The following is an 18,166-nucleotide window of genomic DNA, read 5'->3' as shown; positions in this document are numbered from 1 at the left end:
TATCACATACTCACGGCTGTTTGATTTTCCACAAAAGGCCTTCAAGGACTCAGTTTTGGGGCCCTCTATTATCAGTTATTTGAAAATAAAAAATCTTATTAGTGCACGCTGACAGGCATGAATACGAGACCAAATGGGATTCTCTAGGAGCATCGTCTTTAAGCCTGTTATCAGTGAAAGTGTTTCCACTGACTTGGCCAAGCAGGACAGAGGAGGGAACAGATATCAGATGTCTTCACATTAAAGCTGTTGCTAGCTTCCTCCATCAGATGAGCAGGACTCCAGGGGGTTTATGGCAGCCTCTGCTGCTGCTTCTGCCCTGTAGTCAGGTAACTCAGGTTTTTCAGTACAGTTCATTCTCCTGCCAAGTGCACAAACGTGTCTGAGGTTCTGATCGATTAAAGCAGCACTGCAAGCTGGTGTCACAATGCATAAACCCTTGCTGCTGTGTGTGTGGAGGTTGGCTCTGATGGCTGTGGAGACCCCATACATGACAAGAGGGAAACTCTGAGATGACAGAAAAAATGTTAAGCGTGCGCACGCATACACACACACACACACACACACACACACACACACACAGAGTGGGGAGGAGCTCTGTTTCACTCACTAAAGCAAATGCTAAGACCTGTGTGGTCTCCCAAAGCCCACTGAAGAATTAATTTTTGACTGGCATTAAAATGATGGAGTCTTCATAAACTAGGTGAGCTACTCAGGAATAGTCTATCTCCATGTTATTCAATATGATTTCATGATTGATGGAACACAGGTAAGAGTTGCAAACACTGGTCAAAACAGCTAACATTCTCTGTAGTTGATTTTCCACAAAATATATATTATTATAGAATTGTTATTCTGTGAATAGTGGAGTGGACTTATCATCTCTAAGAGTTACAAACTTAAAACCACAAACAAAATGTAAAACCTGGCCCATCAGTACTTTCTGTGTTTATTTGTTTATGGCTTGATTAATTGAGGTGGGCTGTCCTAGAACTCACTCACTAGACTAGGCTCCATTCAAACTCATGCCAATTCCTCTGCCTGACATCCCTCTTCTTAAAAGTGAGGAATTTGGACAACTTAATCCTTATTAATTCAGTATATTTTAATGATACATAAATCTATCCCACAAGGCACATATTGGGTTAATCTGTATCTTAAGCCTCTGTGCATCTCTGTGTTTTACAGATCTGGAAGCTGACCTGACATATTCTCAGTGCCGTCAAGAACAACTAGAAAGGGAGCTGCCTGTCTTTCAATGGCAAATTATGTTCATCACGAGGGCCCTGACATGATTGTAAATGTAAATGCAGTTCTCCTTTGAGCCTCTGAATGAGCATTCTGTTTAAAAAGGCAAATGCTCCGGGGAAGCAGCCATTGCTTTTCTGATCAGGATAGACATTCACCAGCCACGCACCATCAGGCCTTTTATAAATGATGGTTCCTGTCTTACTGACATAAGAAAAATCAGACTTGGCATCTCAAATCAGCCCAAACACTAGGCAAGGAAACTGACGGGAACGCGTTAACCTTTAGGTTTAGGCTCCAAACGTAGCTTGGAGTTGGTATTTCAGAGCAGCAGTATGTATCTGTCAGTGTTGACAGCTTGAACTTGTCAGTGTTGACAAAACAATGATAAGAGCTAACTCTGCACTCTGATAAGCAAGCACAGTGGATATGGTTTATTTAAGTCCCAGTGCAATCTAATAGAGCTGACATCATCTTTCCATCTTTTAGATGTGAGATAATTATTTTGTCTCTAACAACAGGGAACTAGGCAAATAGGGAAAGGCATGTCCTTAAGAGTGGGGTTTTTGTTGTTGTTGTTTTTTGTTTGTTTGTTTTTTTTTTAGGCTTAATAGCCACATTGTCTTTGGACAAAAATAAAGACTGGTCTTAGGCACTAAAAAATGTATCAAAATTTTCAGTTATACATTTTTGATGACATATATCCCATGAAGCACATACAGATGTTTTTGCTTTGTTTTGTTTTTGTTTTTTTAATGTGGCTATTTAGCTTTGCAGTGTTAGAATCCAGGGCCTCCAGCGTGCCAGCCCAGCACTCTATTCCTAAACAACACACACCTGGCCACAGACTAATTGATTACTTTTTGAAGCATAATCTTCATTTGGATCCTAGCTTGTGCTATAACGACCTGCTCAAATAAGCACACGGCATGCTAGCATGAGAGAAAAAGTGAAAACGGGTGCCATGTTTAAAGATGAGTAAGGAGAGTAGAAGAATAGAAACTGCTATGAAACAGCCAGGCTGGCATGCACAAGCTCTATCCGAGGGACAGTACAATGCTGCTTTACACAGGAGCACAGACTTGTAGACTACAAAAGCCTGTGCCTCAGGCGAGCCAAAATCTGCTTCTGATGAGCAAGTGGCAATGCCAGATAGGAATCTGCAAGCCACTCACTGAGTCAGCCTCTACTGCCCCTTCCTAAGGCCATTCTTTCCTTAAAAACTTAGGGATATGACAATTCACTGCTTATTTCCATTGGCGCTCCTCATTACAAAATCATTAGCAAGCAAACACACTGCAGACGTACCTTAGTCCCCCTTCTCAATGTGCATTGTGTCAGTTACAAGGTGCTTAGTATGGCAATGTATAACACACACACACACACACACACACACACACACACACACACACGCACATATGTAGCATGTTATACACATCTATATGCTTCACACATGCACATGTATAAAACATACACATACAAGTACTAGAAGAAATAATCTCACCTCCCATGCAGTCTTTTAACCAGCTTGAAGGTGACGTTAGTGCACGCGCTATTTTATGTGTAGTCTGAATCTCCTACGGTACTTCAGCCAGGTCAAGAATTAAGAGGGCTGTGGTTTTAAACGAGAGGAGCCTTTTCATTTTCTGTGCTAAGGAGTGGCCTCTTCTTAGCCTTGTAGACCAGAAGGAGCAGCAACATTTCACAGCTAGAACACATCGCTACTGTAAAAGGAGCCACGGAGGCCTCATATGCCTTGGACTGTGGAAAAGAAAGCTGAATAATGGCCAGGGCTAAGAAACTATTCAACATCCCACTTTCGATTGCGACTGTTTTGCAAACAGGAAGCGGCAGCAGGTAGACTTTAGCAAAGGAATACCCAAATGAAAAGCCCAGTACGGGAACCAGAAGCCCCAAAAGAAACACCTCTAGGTTAGCCATTCTCAGAAACACCAGTCCCATCCTGAAAGCCAAGTAGACTCCCACCAACATTAAAGTCAAACTCAGAGGCCGCACCACTCTCTCTAGACAGACTGCTTTTTTAGGCATTCTGTGCTTAATGACTACGCCGATGGATACTGGCGTAAGTATGAAAAGAAGAGTAGACACAATCTTTAAGACAGGAACGTGAAATACACCTGCTAACCCGAGTAGGCAACTGTATAAGTACGAGTTGACAGGCATCATGACGAGGGCCAGGGACGTTGACGTGCAAGCCATCAAAATGGCCAAAGTGACGTCCCCTTCTAGAAGGAGAGCAAAGAGATAGCCCCCACCCCCTCCTGGGCATGTGCAGGTCATTACAAATCCAAAAGCCTGTGCCTTTGACAAGCCCAAAATCTGAGACAAGAGAAAGCCACAGAACGGCATAAGAAAAAACTGTGTAACCGCCCCAAGAAGTATTGGCAAAGGTCTCTTCCACACTGTTTGGAGCACCTGTAATTCAATCTTGCAGCCAAAGGCGCATTTATTTAAAAGGATCATCAATAAGACAAGCAGGAAGATGGAGCTGTTGACGTGGATTGGTTCCTGGAAGAGACTGTCCTCTGTCTGTCTGAACACGCTCACTCTGATATTGGTTATCTCTTCGATGAGTCTTGTTTGCCTACCTTCAGACTCCCAGAGCTGCATGGTGAGGTTTGTCTCTCCTGGGAACGTCTTCAGGTTGATGGTGAAGTCTGTGAAGTCCAGGGAGGTCTTGGTCACATTCACCACCTGCAGCACTGTAGGATCCTCCAACTTCACAAGCAGGTAGCTGGAGTGAGGCCGCTTACCTTCATAGCTGGACCTTACAATGACGGTTTCTTCTGGCTTCGTAAACGACAGCATTTCTGGATTTTGTATATTCAGAAATCTGAGAAATGACTTCCTTGCTTCTCCCGGGGTCACCAACAAAAGGAGAATTATGAAAAGTTTTCCAGACATTTTGAAAGTTTAAACAAACCATGTGTGCCAACCCGGTTTTATTAAAAAACAAAAGATCATTTTTTCTTACAGGTCTTCAGTCACTGAAGGCGCAAATGTGAGTTAGGTAACAGTTAGGTTTGGTCGGTCAAGGTCCAGGAGGAGGGCTGTTGTACTTCAAACCCGCATAAAGCTATCGAGTGAGCCAAGTGACACAACCAGTTTAACTTGTAGTTAAGAAAACATAAAAATAAACCCTTGCATTTAACAGGTGTCTCTTACAACAAACAAAAAACCTAATCTCTCTTCCTGAGTTCCTTATTACCTGAGGAAAAACACTTGGAGTTATTACTTTTGGTCCTCAGAAAAATAATAAAATAAAAGCAGCCAGGGAGAACAAAACAAAACAAAACCCCTAAGACAGATATCATGACTTGAATCTGTATGACTATTCCATCAAGAAAGAGGCAAATGGCCTAACTACACACTGGTGTGACAGGAGAGTGTGTGGTGGGGAGGGAATGGGGAGGAGAAAGGGGGAGGGGGAGAGGGAGCACAGAAGACAGAGGAAGTGAGAATTGGCGATGAAAGAAGCCAATTAGCTAAAAGACTGGAAGCCCCTTCCTACCAGGCTGTCTTGTAACAAAGCATGCAAACAAACAACAAATGAAGGCGTCCCCTTCCTCTCCCTCCATTGCATTCTCTCGTGTCACATCAGCACACAGTCAGGCCGTTTTGACTCTGATATGATGGAATAGTCATACTGATCTCCAAGCTACAGTGACAAATATGACAATCTGCTCTGAATAGGCACCACTAACCTTCTCACCTTTCTCCAGCCTTGGTCCACGTCCCTCTTAGGAAACACTTTCTTAATAAACTATCTTTTCCTACCAGCATCCCTGTGTCCATTCCTAGTCCAATTCCTTGTTCGGGGCACAAATGATCAGAAACTGAAGCAGGTGCCCTTTGTACCCTGATTCACACCTATAACATTGGGCCACTAAACTGAGGCACAATGGCCCAGGTTAGTCATTAGCTACATTGGCTGGCCTTGAGAGCACCCTTGATGCTAATAATCCTAGAGTTCTAGAGCAAATCTACAAGGTAAAGCAAACACTTAGTCTACCCTTGGTATCTGTAAGTGGGAAAATATCATGCAGGGTCACCACGTAACAACATAAGGTGGTAAAGCCCAACTAAGTGGCTGCTGCTCCTGGGCATTTGGAATTTGATGGTGAAAAGGTACTGACTGACCTTAGTTCCAATGACCCAGTCTTTGTAACATGACTCACTATGCACAGCTGGGGTCATGGGCACCAGTCAACTGACCCAACTGTGCCTTAGCCTCCATGGATGAGGAAAAGCAATCCACAGACCCAATTTCCCAAATGAGAGGACGCCACACAATAAAAACAAAAACAATAAACCCTCTACTACCTACCACTACACAGATGGCTATTCTAGTTCTACCTCTAGGTGTGTATCTGCGTCTGTATGTGTGTCTGGGTGTTAGAATACAAAATAACGAGCTTCATTGTGGCCTTTTCACAGTTGGACATTTTTTTTTTAAGGCTGTGATTGTAGGTTAATTTTTCAAATATGGTAGACTTCAGTATCATGATTTCCACATGGGACATTAAGACACATTTACTCACACTGAGAACAGAGAATAAGGCTAATCTACTCAATGGCACCAGTTAAATTCCCAACCCCCCTTAGGGCAGAGTCTGACTGTAAGGCTCTGGCTGTCCTGGATCTCACTCTGTAGATCAGGCTGGTCCTGAGCTTAGAGCTCCGCCTGCTTTTGCTCCTAGTGCGCCACCACAGTCTGCTTCCTATGCAACTTTAAAGTGACAAAACACCTGACCCTGGTGGCTAAAGCAGGACTATTACATGGTTAAGGCCAGCCTGGGGTACATAGTAAATGTGTATCAAATGAATAAAGAGCCAAGTGAGATATCTCAGTGGGTAAGGGCACTTGCAGCCAAGGTGAACACTTGACTTTGATCTGCAGAACACTTATAGAATAGAACCAACTCCCACAAGTTGTCCTGACTCCACACACATACTGTGGTACGTGTAACTTACAAAATAAAGCGAGTGTATGCTTTTCCTCCCAAGCACTTCAGAATTTTTATTTGTTTTTGTTTTTGCTTTCAGGCTCTCCTAACCCATCTTCTGAAAACTTCAGGACAGAAACCTGATAAATGTAGCTAGGATGAATCCTATTACCCAGTGTTCTCATCTGTTTCCTTATTCTTTAGACTGGTGCTTGTTAGTGCCAAAGTATTATTCCAACAGTTCATCTACACTCCTTTCCTATGCTGTGTATCCCATGCAGCAAGTGAAAACACCAGGTAGGATGCAGACAGTGTGACCCTCCCATTTTATTAGGCACACAACGTAAAACCTGAGATTTCTGCCTTCAGAGTATTTGGACACAGGGAGTTGGGGGACTGAGATTCCATCTACACTTTGTTCTCTTTAGACTGTGCATGCCTTAGCTGCCAGTCTTTAGTACCGAGGTTGCTCACCCTGGCATCCTCTCCCCTGTGGGCCCCATCACCCAGGACCTGGCCTAGCTTATGGACGGTGTACCCACTGTGGCAGCCCCTCTCTGGATAGCCTTGCTCTTTTGTCTGATCACTGAGAGAAGACGTTTTTCATCCTTCCTAGACTATGTTCAAGAATTGTTATTAAAGTAAAGTACTGGTTGGTATTAAAACTTTAGGCATCACAAAAAAAAACAAAACAAAACAAAACAAAAAAACCCAAAAAACAAAAGACAAAAAATCTGGTACATGGGCTTTTAAACAATATTTGTAACTAGTTATTCTAACTATTTCTAAATAAAAATATTTCTATTTCTAGTTTGATAGTTTCCAATAAAACAGTTATTGGGATGCAGCTATACGGTCTATTCACTTATTTGCAACTTGCCTCACAACTCTGCCTTTTGCCTACACTACTGGAGATCAGACACTGGCGTTTCAAGCAAGTAGGCAGATAACTATAAAGGAATGAATTTAGAAGCTGATAACAGCAGGAAATGATCACTATGGTGTGAACATGAAAAGATGGAGCTGACAAGGACCAAGTGAGCATGCTCAGTTTACTCTCTAATTGATCTACTGCTGTGAAAACTGGTACAGAAAGGGGGTGGGGTGTGCGGATTTCCTCCATAGTGTATGTAGTCCTACATCCTACACAGACAGAAAACATTCATTCTGCTCATGTGTAGACAGAAAGCATTCCCCAAGAGGTTTTATTTCAATGTATAGATAAAATGCAATAATTGTATTGCTTTGGTACAGAGAGCAAGACTGTAACAAAGTCAATGTCTTCTCATCTGTAATTCATTCATACCAATAAAAAGATGAATCCTATTGTAGAAAAATTCTTTACCAGAAACATATCCAGTGCAATTACATGATACCAAGAAAATAACTTTCCCTTCTTAGGTATGTGGTTTCTTACCCAAATGCCTGGAAGACTGAATGAGAGGATCTGCAAGACTCTGCAATCCATACGTCATGATTTAGGTATACTGTAAGGCTATGTATTCTGACCCCATAATATTAGGCTTAATCATAGAAGGTGCTTTCAACAATGATGGCAAGTACCACTTGTAAGACCCCACCGAAGAGTCTGCCATCCGCATCTTTCTCTGCTGCAGAATGGGAAAATCACAGAATGGTGAGCGTAGAGTGAGCAGGGCCTCGGAGAGAAGGTGTGCAGAGCGTGACACAATGGCCAGTGAGTGGCTGTTAGTGTAACAGGAAAGACAGGCTTGTTAATGTTTCTGCAGCCTAACCCAGGAGCAGCTAATAAAAACACTCTGTGAGTAACTATCAGCACATAACTCTAAAACACAGAACACGGAACTTAGGAGAAAACTAATGGTGTAAATTATGACTTAATGGAAATGAATTTTAAGTCAGCAACTTTTGGAGTTTTAAAAAAGTATCTGTAGTAAAAGAAACTGACTATCTACTTAGAATGGTTTCTGCTTATAAAGTCTGGCTTGAGTCCTTGAATGACTATTCCAAGTAAGAGTCAACATCTTTTACAAACTGCTCTTCCTCGTTAAGATATTCCAAAATAACATTCCCTCCATTATATAAAGGGCATTCCTCCTTCGTGATCCACCTTTCCAATGTGTGATCCAAAGGCAAGGCTTCTCCTGAAGGGACGTGGCACAGCCTCAGCTTCTGGTGAGAGAGAAAGAAGACACACAGGGTAAGGACACACTTGCGGACACATCCCAAAGCGTGAAGGGAAGCAGCCAGCGGACAGACATTACCTTTGCTGTTAGCTTGTTGTTTTCATTCCTGAGACCAGCTAGAGACGCTGCAACGTCCACAACCTTCCCGATGCTCCACCGTAGGCAGAAGAACATGGCTTTGCTTTTCTCTTGGCTCCCCTTTGGTAAGTATACCTGGAAGTACGTTCTTTCTGTCTGTGTAAGCAAAGGTTACCATGTAGATCGGAGAGCCATTCCTTGTTCAGCTAGTGAAACCTTAAACCCAGTCTCTAAATAAGCAAATATATATATATATGAGTGTGTGTGTATGTATGTGTGTGTGTGTGTGTGTGTGTGTGTGTGTGTGTGTGAGCACTTAAATCTGAGTTGAAGTAAACAAGGCCAAGGCTGTGGGGGGCATGGCCTCCAAAAAGAGGCTGGCATGGGACTTGAACACCATATCCTATCAGCCATCTAACATTTTTTTTTCTTAACTAACACTTTTGGAAGACTAAAATCTATGGAAGCTGGCGGCTGAGGAACTGCGTGCTAGCCTGGAAACTGCTGAAATACATCAGTACAGAGAAAGACACGAAAGCCCTTCCGCTCAGGCTGCAGCTGCAGCAGCCTCGGAACCTCTCTAGCACACAGCTGCCACTCGCTCACTCAGCTCTGGGTGAGTGGGCTGGAAGGGAGGGAGGGACTGGGAAGTCGGGGCAGAGGAAAAGATCAGAACGCTGTGGGGCGGCACTTCCGTCTGGAATCTGCTGTGAACTGGGAAGGTCCTGCTCTCCAATTGCTTCTTGATTGATAAACATGCTGGTGGCCAATGGCTGGGCGGAAAAGGCAGGACTTCCAGGTTCCCACAGGCAGGCTAGGAGATGCAGGAGGAGGAAAGAAGATTCACCATGCTTTGGAGGGAGAGAGAGCCACTGGCCATGTGAGATCATGAAGAGGTGGCCTTTGGCCGCTTCCCCGACTGGGCCTGGGGTAGCCTGGGGTAGCAGGAGGGAGATTAGAAACACAACTAAGCTGAGGGCAGATTTAGGGTGCTGAGCTAGAAGAAGGTAAGTGGGCAGCATAATTGACAGATTGGGAGGTGTTGAGCTGGGAGAGAAGGTACAGGCACGTTAGCAGTGGGAGGCTTAGAAGTGCATGGCCATTGAGCTAAAAAGCATATTAAAACTAAGCGTGTGTGTGTGTGTGTGTGTGCGTGCGTGTGTGTGTCTTTCATCTGTGGATCCAAGGGAACCAGCGCAGTGGCTGGTAGCACGGTCTGCCTGGAGCTTAAAGCAGGGAAGTAGAAACTAAGCTACAACTCCCTCAAAGCCAAGATGAACTTGTAGAATCGATACACTTAAAATTTAAAATGAGGAACAGAACAGAAATCTAAAGACATAAAGTTGTTGGGGTGCACAGTGAGACACATTATGTAAAATTACCTATAAAACAGAACATGTTATGAAACAAGTGGAAAGAAAACGAGATGTAAATATCCAAGAAGAATACAAAAGCTAAAAATATGACTAAAAATAAGAAACTCAAACCACATAAATTTCTATCATCCTCAATAAAAAGGCTTAATGATGGTGGGTTTGAGAGTCATCTCTAGAGGGCATCATAAAGCGAAACAGAGAGGAACTACAGACTCCTGGTTCAGCCTGGACTACATAAGAACCTATCTCAAAAAAAAAGAAAATAATCAAACCCCACAATGGCCACAAGAGGAGACAGAATCAACATCCATCAATAGGAAAATGGCCAAAGTCACATATTCCGTGGAATATGATGCACACTTTAAGGCCATGTCAGCCATGCTGGCACACTTGAGGGTCTCTTCTACTAAGTACGTACTTCATTTATAGCCCTCACGACTAGACATTTATAAATATGTGTATATGTACATTCTCTCTCTCTCTCTCTCTCTCTCTCTCTCTCTCTCTCTCTCTCTCACACACACACACACACACACACACACACACACTATAGAGTATGTAACGTATTGTGCTGGTTTGTTTTTTGTTGACTTTACACAAACTAGAGACACTGGAGAAAAGTCTCAACTGAGGAACTCCTCCATGAGATTGGGCTGTTGTGTCTGTATGGCATTTCCTAGACTGCTAATTGTTGGAGAAGGGCCCAGCCCCGTATGGGCATGTCATTTCTGAGCAGGATGTTCTGAGCTGTGTAAGGAAGCAGGCTGAGCACGGCAGGTGGAGGAAGCCAAGAAGCAATGTCCGCCATGCCCCAGCCTGAGCTCACGCCCTGACAACCCTCAATGATGGACTCTAGTGTGGAATCTGTAGTGAGGCATGCAACTGTGTATGCTTGTATATTCTGAGTTTTTTCCGGGCTGCCTGGTGCTCTACCTGAGTGTTGGATTCTAAAGACACTGTCTAGAGAAGTTCCCCTCTCTAAGCACCTTCACAGGAGAAACTCTTGTTTAAAACAATGCACTGAATAATCTGGGATTATTTAGAAAAATAAAGCATGCTACAGTCACACAACAGAAAAGTGTATATTCTGAATGAACTAGTCTGTACGGAAAAATATTAGTACAGAAAAACATTAAAACCATGATGCAAAGTGGGGGAAACAGTGAAGGACATTCAAGGTTAGCACCATCTCTCTAAAGTGGAAGACTGCAGGAGGGTGTGGCATTTATCCAGACTCCACAGCACGTGGTGTTTAGCAAGGATGCATATAAGGGTTAAGTCGTATTCAGTTAGAGAGAGGAAGAGAGGAGACCTCAAGGACACTGAACACGTGTGCTCGTCTCACCTGCGGCAGGGACTTATCCCCGTCAGCATGCATCTTCAGCTTCATCAGCGCCACCTTTGCGGCTGTTCTGCTGCTTTTTGCACCTTTCCGTCCCTTACTGGCTGCTCCTCCTGCCTTGGCATCTAAGGAAGAAGTACAAGCATGTAAGACGTTCCTATCGCAGTTTCCAGATTTCCTTCCTTCCTCCCTCTCTTCCTCTCTGCCTCCCTTTCTTTCCTTTTTTTCTCTTGTTTTGAGACAGGGTCCACCCGCCTCTGGTGGGATTAAAGGACACCAGCTTGACCATTATGGCCGTCAGCATACACAAATTATACAGTAGCGCTCTAGTAAGTATATTTGCATTATTGACGGTCAATCTAAACAACTTCCATCTCAAAAAGTCCACAGGCACATCACGTGCTTTTTTCTGGCCTAACCTATTTTCTCTAAAGCAACCACGGACCCTTTTATGTAACACTTCAGGTTTGAACAAGGGCACCACCCTTAATATGGAATAAAAAAGTCCTACTAACCTAATACATTGCCAGAGAAGCTAAGCTAAATCACAGCTGGGCTGTCCTGGAGCTACCTTATGTAGTCAGCAGCATTCACAGGACATCACCATAGTGGAACCTATTTTGTAGACAAAGACGTCCACCATGCCAGTCTCATCAACATACCCACTACAACTGTTAACGCTGGATCAACACCACATCTACACTGCTCAACAAATGAGACTATCCCATGGGAACCTTACCATTTCCTGACTTTAACTGGTCAGGAAGGCTTTGAATAAAATACTTTAACAAGAATTCATCAAATGCAAGCTCTTGGGACCATAGAGATGGCTCAGCTGTTAAGAGCACTGGCTGCTTTTCCAGAGGACCTGGATTCAACTCCTAGCACTCTCATGGCTCATAGCTGTATATAATTGCAATCCCAGGGCATCTGACACCTTCTCTGACCTCTAAGAGCACCATACACACACGCAAGTGGTGCATAGACATACGTACACGCAGGCAAAACACCATCCACAGAACTTAAAGATAAACAGTAACATTCTAGAAAAGATTGCAAGTTCTTACACTGGGGCCCTGAGCAAAGCCTCTGAAACTGGGGATGAGAAGGAAGGGCAGGAGTTAGAGAGGGACAGATATACTCCTGGAAGCAAAGCAGCCGTGGAAGCTTGTGGGACTCACCAACAATGTCTCTGACAAGTTTCTGTGTGGCAGCCATTCGAGGTTTTGGGATCTCCAGCTTTTCGCACTCATGATCCGACTGATGACGGTGTCTACAAGCATCAGAGAGCTGGCTGTGGTTCATGAATTTACACACAGCTAAATGGATACACAAGGCTTGCAAGCATCAGAGCTGGCTCTGGTTCATGAATTTACACACAGCTAAATGGATACACAAGGCTTGCATGGTTTAGTGATTACCTTAGGCAGAAGTTCTTCTCACAGTAAGGACAGATCACTGCCACAAGCTCTACTTCAGCACAGCCCTTGAAGGAGCATGGGTAAGATTTGTGTTCATCTGTCTTCAGTCTCTCCTTGATCACATTCGCCTAAAACCGCAGGAGGGGGAATGGTGCTATAGTTTCCATTGAAAACAGTGCCAAAGCCTGGTAGAAGGCAGCATTCATGTCATTCCAGTTCAAATTTATTACATTAACTTTTCTAATATGTTATAATTACACCTTAAGTTAAAGGAGAATGACTACTGTCTGTCTGTCTGTCCCTACTTTGTAACTACCCAGGGGCTCTGAATCTGCAGTGTTTCTATGCTGCCTCTTGACAGCTGGGATGACAAGAGTGTAGCACTGCCCCCAGTTTGTTGCCTATAGTTTTACTTTCTGGTTTGCAGCAGCTGCACACAGAGACGCCCCATAGGAATATGCCCAGATAGTTAACTCATCAACCTTCAAATCGGGAGCTGTACCCACTCCTTATGCCAGTCTTAGGGAATAAAGAACTACTTAGGCAGAACCCTTAAAAATCACATATGTATCAAGACGCAGTTTCCAAAGTCATACACTACTTCTCATGCTATGCGGAATATTTTATTATCAAAAAATGTTACATCAGAACACAGGGTTTTTTTGTTTGTTTGTTTTAAAGGGGAAAAAATAAACAGATTAACCGTATTGCTGATCATAGAGTGGATTCTTACAGTTAAGAAAGCTAAGAAAATGACTGCTCAAACTCTGTAAGCACAGGAAAATCCTTCACATAATGGCAGGAATATCTATTATAATTTAGGTTTTCCTAAATTTTCTTCCAAATTTCGCAGTAATGACTTAAAGGTAAAATTACATTTTGCTTCATTGGACTAAGGGTTTGCTCATGGTGGTCTAGGGCTGGCGGGTCTGAAAACCTTACTGCCACAGAATCCTATCCCCAGGCACCAATGCAACTGAGCCCTACACTGATAGGCCCAGTGAGCTGGAAGGACAGTCTGACGTCAGCGCTGAGGCCAACGTGTGTCATAAACACATAGCTTACTGTGGTGAGGAGTGCTAGAAATGGAAATTATGAGGATAAAAATGTGAACACCAGGGAGAGCAAAGTTTCTTCAAGAAAAAAAAATGCAGCAAAAGATTCTGAAGGACAATGCCTCCTTTACCAAGTAGCTTTAAATCTAATCAAATTCTAAAACAAAGTACATGAACACAAGTATATAAATTATGTCAGAGAAGAGAGAATAAACGTACCTCAGGGCAACCATGAGAGTCCTTGCTCCTGTGTTCGAGGCTTAAACAATTACAAACAATGTTTATTTACACGCAATCAGCTCACACATTTAATAACTGAAGTAACTCAGGCTGCTCTAGTGTCTCACATCCTTAAGGTGCATCACACACGGCACACTAGTGGCGTTCATGTAAGAACAAGCGGACACCACACAACGAAGGGCTCACCTGCAACTGGACCTTTCTAGTCATGTTTCCTGGGAGTGCTTTAAAGTGCATGTAGGTGGGGGGGGTCTCGATGTTTCCTCTGAAGGGAATCAGTTAATGAAGGGATGCAAAGCCAAGGCATGACTTAAGCGCTGTGTTCAAGTAACACGCACTATCCACTTTAAAAACCTTTTAGGTTGGACATTTGACGTATGTTAAAGAAAATACAGAGAATAATCGTGGCTGGATTTCTTTTAAAGCTACATTCCTTAAATTATGGGTATTACTCTCTCACTGTAATCACAACACATGATCTTAAAATCCACCTTAATGAATGGCTCTCTGGGAACTTAATGCTTAAGGACGTACGTGTGTAGCCAGTTAGAGCCTGTGACTTGTCAGTCTGCCTTTTTCACAAATGATTACGATGCTGAATATTAACTGTCAATGGCTAAAGTCACAACTCTCTAAATCATTATAATTTTCAGAATTAACTCCATATTGACAAACACCAACATTCTTTTCAAATCCTACATAAAAACGTAACTTACCAAAATATTCCTGAACAACCATCACATACAAATGGAAGGAAATCTAAAATCAGAGGAAAATGTGGTAGGTACTGGTTAGTATCTGATCTTCATTTAGTTTTCTTAAGCAAAAAGTCTACTGGCCAACTCTAAAATTTTTCTCCCTAATGTCCCTGTGTATCAAGTTACTATGTAATCCCTATTAAACAAAAACTACCAAATCTTCAATCTAGAAAAGTGACTAAATCAGTGGGAGGTAGACGTTACTCAGTAACTCTGTTTAAAAAAACAAACAACAACAACAAAAAAAGGTGTTATTTTTCTCTCTTGTTTTGTTCCCAAGATTTACTAGTTGGTGTTTTTTAGAACTGTATGTTGCAGAAAGTCTGCATTTGGTTTCAAAATTCCGCGTTTTAATTCCGACTCCCTCTAATATCAATCTAGCCATAGTAAGTAGATTACCTAATAACAAAGCCATGGATATACATGTAGCATATGCTGTATATATGTTTATCTTTCACATAGATATATGTGTATATATATCAATCTCATTTATAATCCCTTATTAGTTATTTCATCCTAATGCTGTCTATACACATATACCTTGGAAAGTTCACACAAGTAACACTTCTCAGTTATAGGGACTAATTAGTAAAAGCAATCAATCCCTTTTTGTGTGTTTATTTTCTGTTTGACACAGATTTTGCATGGCCAAGGCTGGCCTCTGAACTCCTGATCCCCTGGTCCCTACCCTTTTCAGACTCTAGAGTGCTGGAAATACAGTGTGAGCCCCCATACCTGAGCCCCCTGTGTGACTCAATCATTTTTTAAACTGACTTCAATCTATCTCATATATAAATTACAGCAAGTAGCCACATGATGCTAGATATACCCAGTCATACTATTTTCATTCCAAAAAGTCCTGCTCAGTCCCCTTTACAGAAAATTATAATAGTCTAGAAAAGATGTCACCTATAGGGTATCTTAATCCAAAATGCAAAGGGGTTGTATGAAAACAACAGGGGCCCTAGGTAATCATGCTTGCAGACCAAGGCCTGAATAATGTTTCCCTGAGAGAAGTGCCTAGTGAACTATCACTACTGTTATTAAATAAAGCACAATACTGTTTTAATTTCATGCCATGAAATTACATATGTATCAATATTAAACTGAAACACATACTCTGCAGAATTTTTATATTTTTAGATTTATTATTATTGTGTGTGCTGTGTTTTCTTGTACTTTGCCACACACTTTTGGGAATCAGTTCTATCTTCCCACTATGATTCTGAGGCAGTCTGTCTTACTCCTGGCTAGTGTCCCCGAGTGAGTGAGCTTCCTGCCTTCCTGCCATGCTCCAGTCGACCAGGGACATGCCAAGGCTTGGATTACAGACTCCGTCACTGGCCCATTGTGTCACTTTCAATAGGAAAAATTGGGCACGTTTGCTATTTAGAAACTTAGTGGGTTCAAGCAAATATTATATGCCATTCAAGGAAGCCCATAAGAAGAGTTATGATCAAAATAACTTCCTAGCATCAGATATGCCCACTCAACTCTAATCCTTTTCTGCTAGTCCAAGAGATAGGCCTCATCTTAATTTATAACACTACAGATATGTGAGACTGGAAAGGACGAGTTATATCACAGTGCTAGATATTTTTAGACATACTAGTAAGTCAGCCTGACAAGATGTGCATCTATAACTTAACAGCCAAGCTTCCCTAGGGAAAGATTACATGAAAAAAATTATCTACTATTATTCATTACAGTGAACAATTAAGGCCATATATAAGTAGCATGTCCTGTCTTGCCTTTGCATCACTTACTGCAGGGATCCAGGCCAAGCCTAAGAGCTGGATTCAAGAACTTGCTAGGAACTGACTGAAGCTGCAGCAGGATGAAACCCTCTATACACATTTGGAGTGCAATCCAGTAGACAAAGACTGAGCAGTCTGTGAGTCTAACTCTTGAACAACTTGCCGGCTACATGAGTCTAGCATCCTGAACCTTGATGACAAGGTCTCGGTTCAATGGAGGGATCATCAACATAGTATTTATTAAACCTTCCTAAAATGCGGTTTATTAATCTGCCACTAACAACTTAAGTAACTATTAGAAACCCCAAGACTTCTAAAAAACCTGCGAACACACAGTTAAAAACTGATGCTATTGAACTCATTCGTCTGACCAAAAAAATAAAAATAAATGAAGAAAAAGCTTGGGACAGTGATGTGCCACGGTCGCAGTGGTAAGGACCGAGGGGAACTGGAGTACTGATCCACGCCGCTTCGCCAAGCCAGGCTTCTTGAGCAAGGCGATTTGGATACCCCGAGGAGTCTTGCAAGGTGTGCTTTCAGGATCTGAGTGGAAACCAAGGGGGCCACAAGTTTTGCCCCTATACTGAAGCACAGCAACAAAAACTCCGCTACCACCACCCTGGAAGGCCGCTCACGCCCCACGTCCTCCCTCACCCGCCGCCACCGCCCCGGCCGTCAGAACCCGGCCCAGGTCTCCCGCGGACGAAAATGGGACTTCCAGCGTCACCTCGCTGCCGGCAGTGCTGCACCTGGCAGTGCTGCCCAATGTCCAATTCCGCCATCTTTCCACCGCCGCAAGGGCAGGGGCGGGGCAGCGATGCGAACGTCAACCCGGAGCAGCAGGACCCGGGGGCGGGGCCTATAGTGAGGAGAGGCGGGGCCCACAGGAGAGGCGGGCCTGGGTGAGGACCGGAAGTGATGACGCTAGCGCGCTTCGTGGAGCTACTTAGCTCTCTAGAATGGGAGGAAACTTAGTGGATCTCAATTACTGAAGCTGAGGTTCTCGTGCTCAAGATTGAGAAACACCCAGCTCCACTTTTGGAAACTGCACCCGTTGTTCTCTACACTGAGTCTCCAAAATTGAGAATGCCCTCACAAAGATTTCTTGTGTTTCTTAAATGACTGTAATCCCAGGAGCCAACACAGACTTGGACTGAGGGGACTCCAGTGGAAGAGTTAGAGAAAAGACTAAAGGAGCTGGAGTTGTTTGCAACTCCATAGGAAGAACAATATCAACCAACCAGTCCCCACCAGAGCTCCCAGGGACTAAACTATCAACCAAAGAGTACACATGGAGGGACCCAGCTGTATATGTAGCAGAGGATGGCCTTGTCTGGCATCATTAGGAGGAAAAGCCCTTGGTTCTGTGAAGTCTCCTTTCCCCAGTGTAGGGGAATACCAGGGCGGTGAGGTGGGAGTAGGTGGGTGGGAGTGGGAGCATCCTCATAGAAGCAGGCGGAGGGTTGGTTATGCGAGGGTAAAAGGGATATCATTTGAAATGTAAATACATAAAATATCTAAGAAAAATAAAATAAAATAAAAACAATCAAGTGACACACCTGGACGGACACTGGTTACTATTGTCTTGATGACTTGGTTTGAAATAAATGCCCTGACAGTGAATGCGTTAGGCTTTTGTTTTTGTTTTTTAATGTAGAGGTTTCATTTCCTTTTCTTATTTGTTACAAGTCTAGTAGGGAAGAAAATCATGTGACTAAAATGCACAGGGCTCCTCCGTTTGCAGATCGCGTACTCACTC

At 43.1% G+C, this 18,166-nt stretch overlaps 2 protein-coding genes across 4 annotated transcripts; both read right to left on the bottom strand.

Annotated features, from left to right (window-relative positions):
- Positions 1–2,868: 2,868 nt before the first annotated feature.
- Slc10a5 (solute carrier family 10, member 5) lies at positions 2,869–4,173 on the bottom strand. Its single transcript, NM_001025280.1, is given in 1 exon segment — positions 2,869–4,173. A coding segment is annotated over 1 exon segment (1,305 nt).
- On the bottom strand, positions 4,173–17,214 carry Zfand1 (zinc finger AN1-type containing 1). Of its 3 annotated transcripts, NM_001399066.1 has the most exons (8): positions 17,135–17,214; positions 14,609–14,651; positions 13,872–13,911; positions 12,598–12,725; positions 12,358–12,449; positions 11,180–11,301; positions 8,459–8,614; positions 4,173–8,366 (listed from the first exon to the last, which is right to left on the bottom strand). In NM_001399066.1, the coding sequence occupies exons 1-8, from the start codon at positions 17,187–17,189 to the stop codon at positions 8,196–8,198; spliced, it is 807 nt and encodes a 268-aa protein (NP_001385995.1). In that variant the 5' UTR covers positions 17,190–17,214; the 3' UTR covers positions 4,173–8,195. The 3 variants fall into 3 exon arrangements, with proteins under 3 accessions (NP_001385995.1, XP_063138108.1, XP_063138107.1); XM_063282038.1 differs by lacking the exon at positions 14,609–14,651 and having other exon boundaries at positions 7,394–8,366; positions 17,062–17,204; XM_063282037.1 differs by lacking the exons at positions 13,872–13,911; positions 14,609–14,651; positions 17,135–17,214 and having other exon boundaries at positions 7,394–8,366; positions 12,358–12,495; positions 12,598–12,700.
- Between the last annotated feature and the right edge of the window lie 952 nt (positions 17,215–18,166).

The sequence above is a fragment of the Rattus norvegicus genome, chromosome 2 (genome assembly GCF_036323735.1).
Source record: "Rattus norvegicus strain BN/NHsdMcwi chromosome 2, GRCr8, whole genome shotgun sequence".
NCBI classification, from domain to species: domain Eukaryota; kingdom Metazoa; phylum Chordata; class Mammalia; order Rodentia; family Muridae; genus Rattus; species Rattus norvegicus.
Note: the sequence above shows the minus strand (reverse complement) of the source record. Positions and strands in the feature narration are given on the sequence as shown.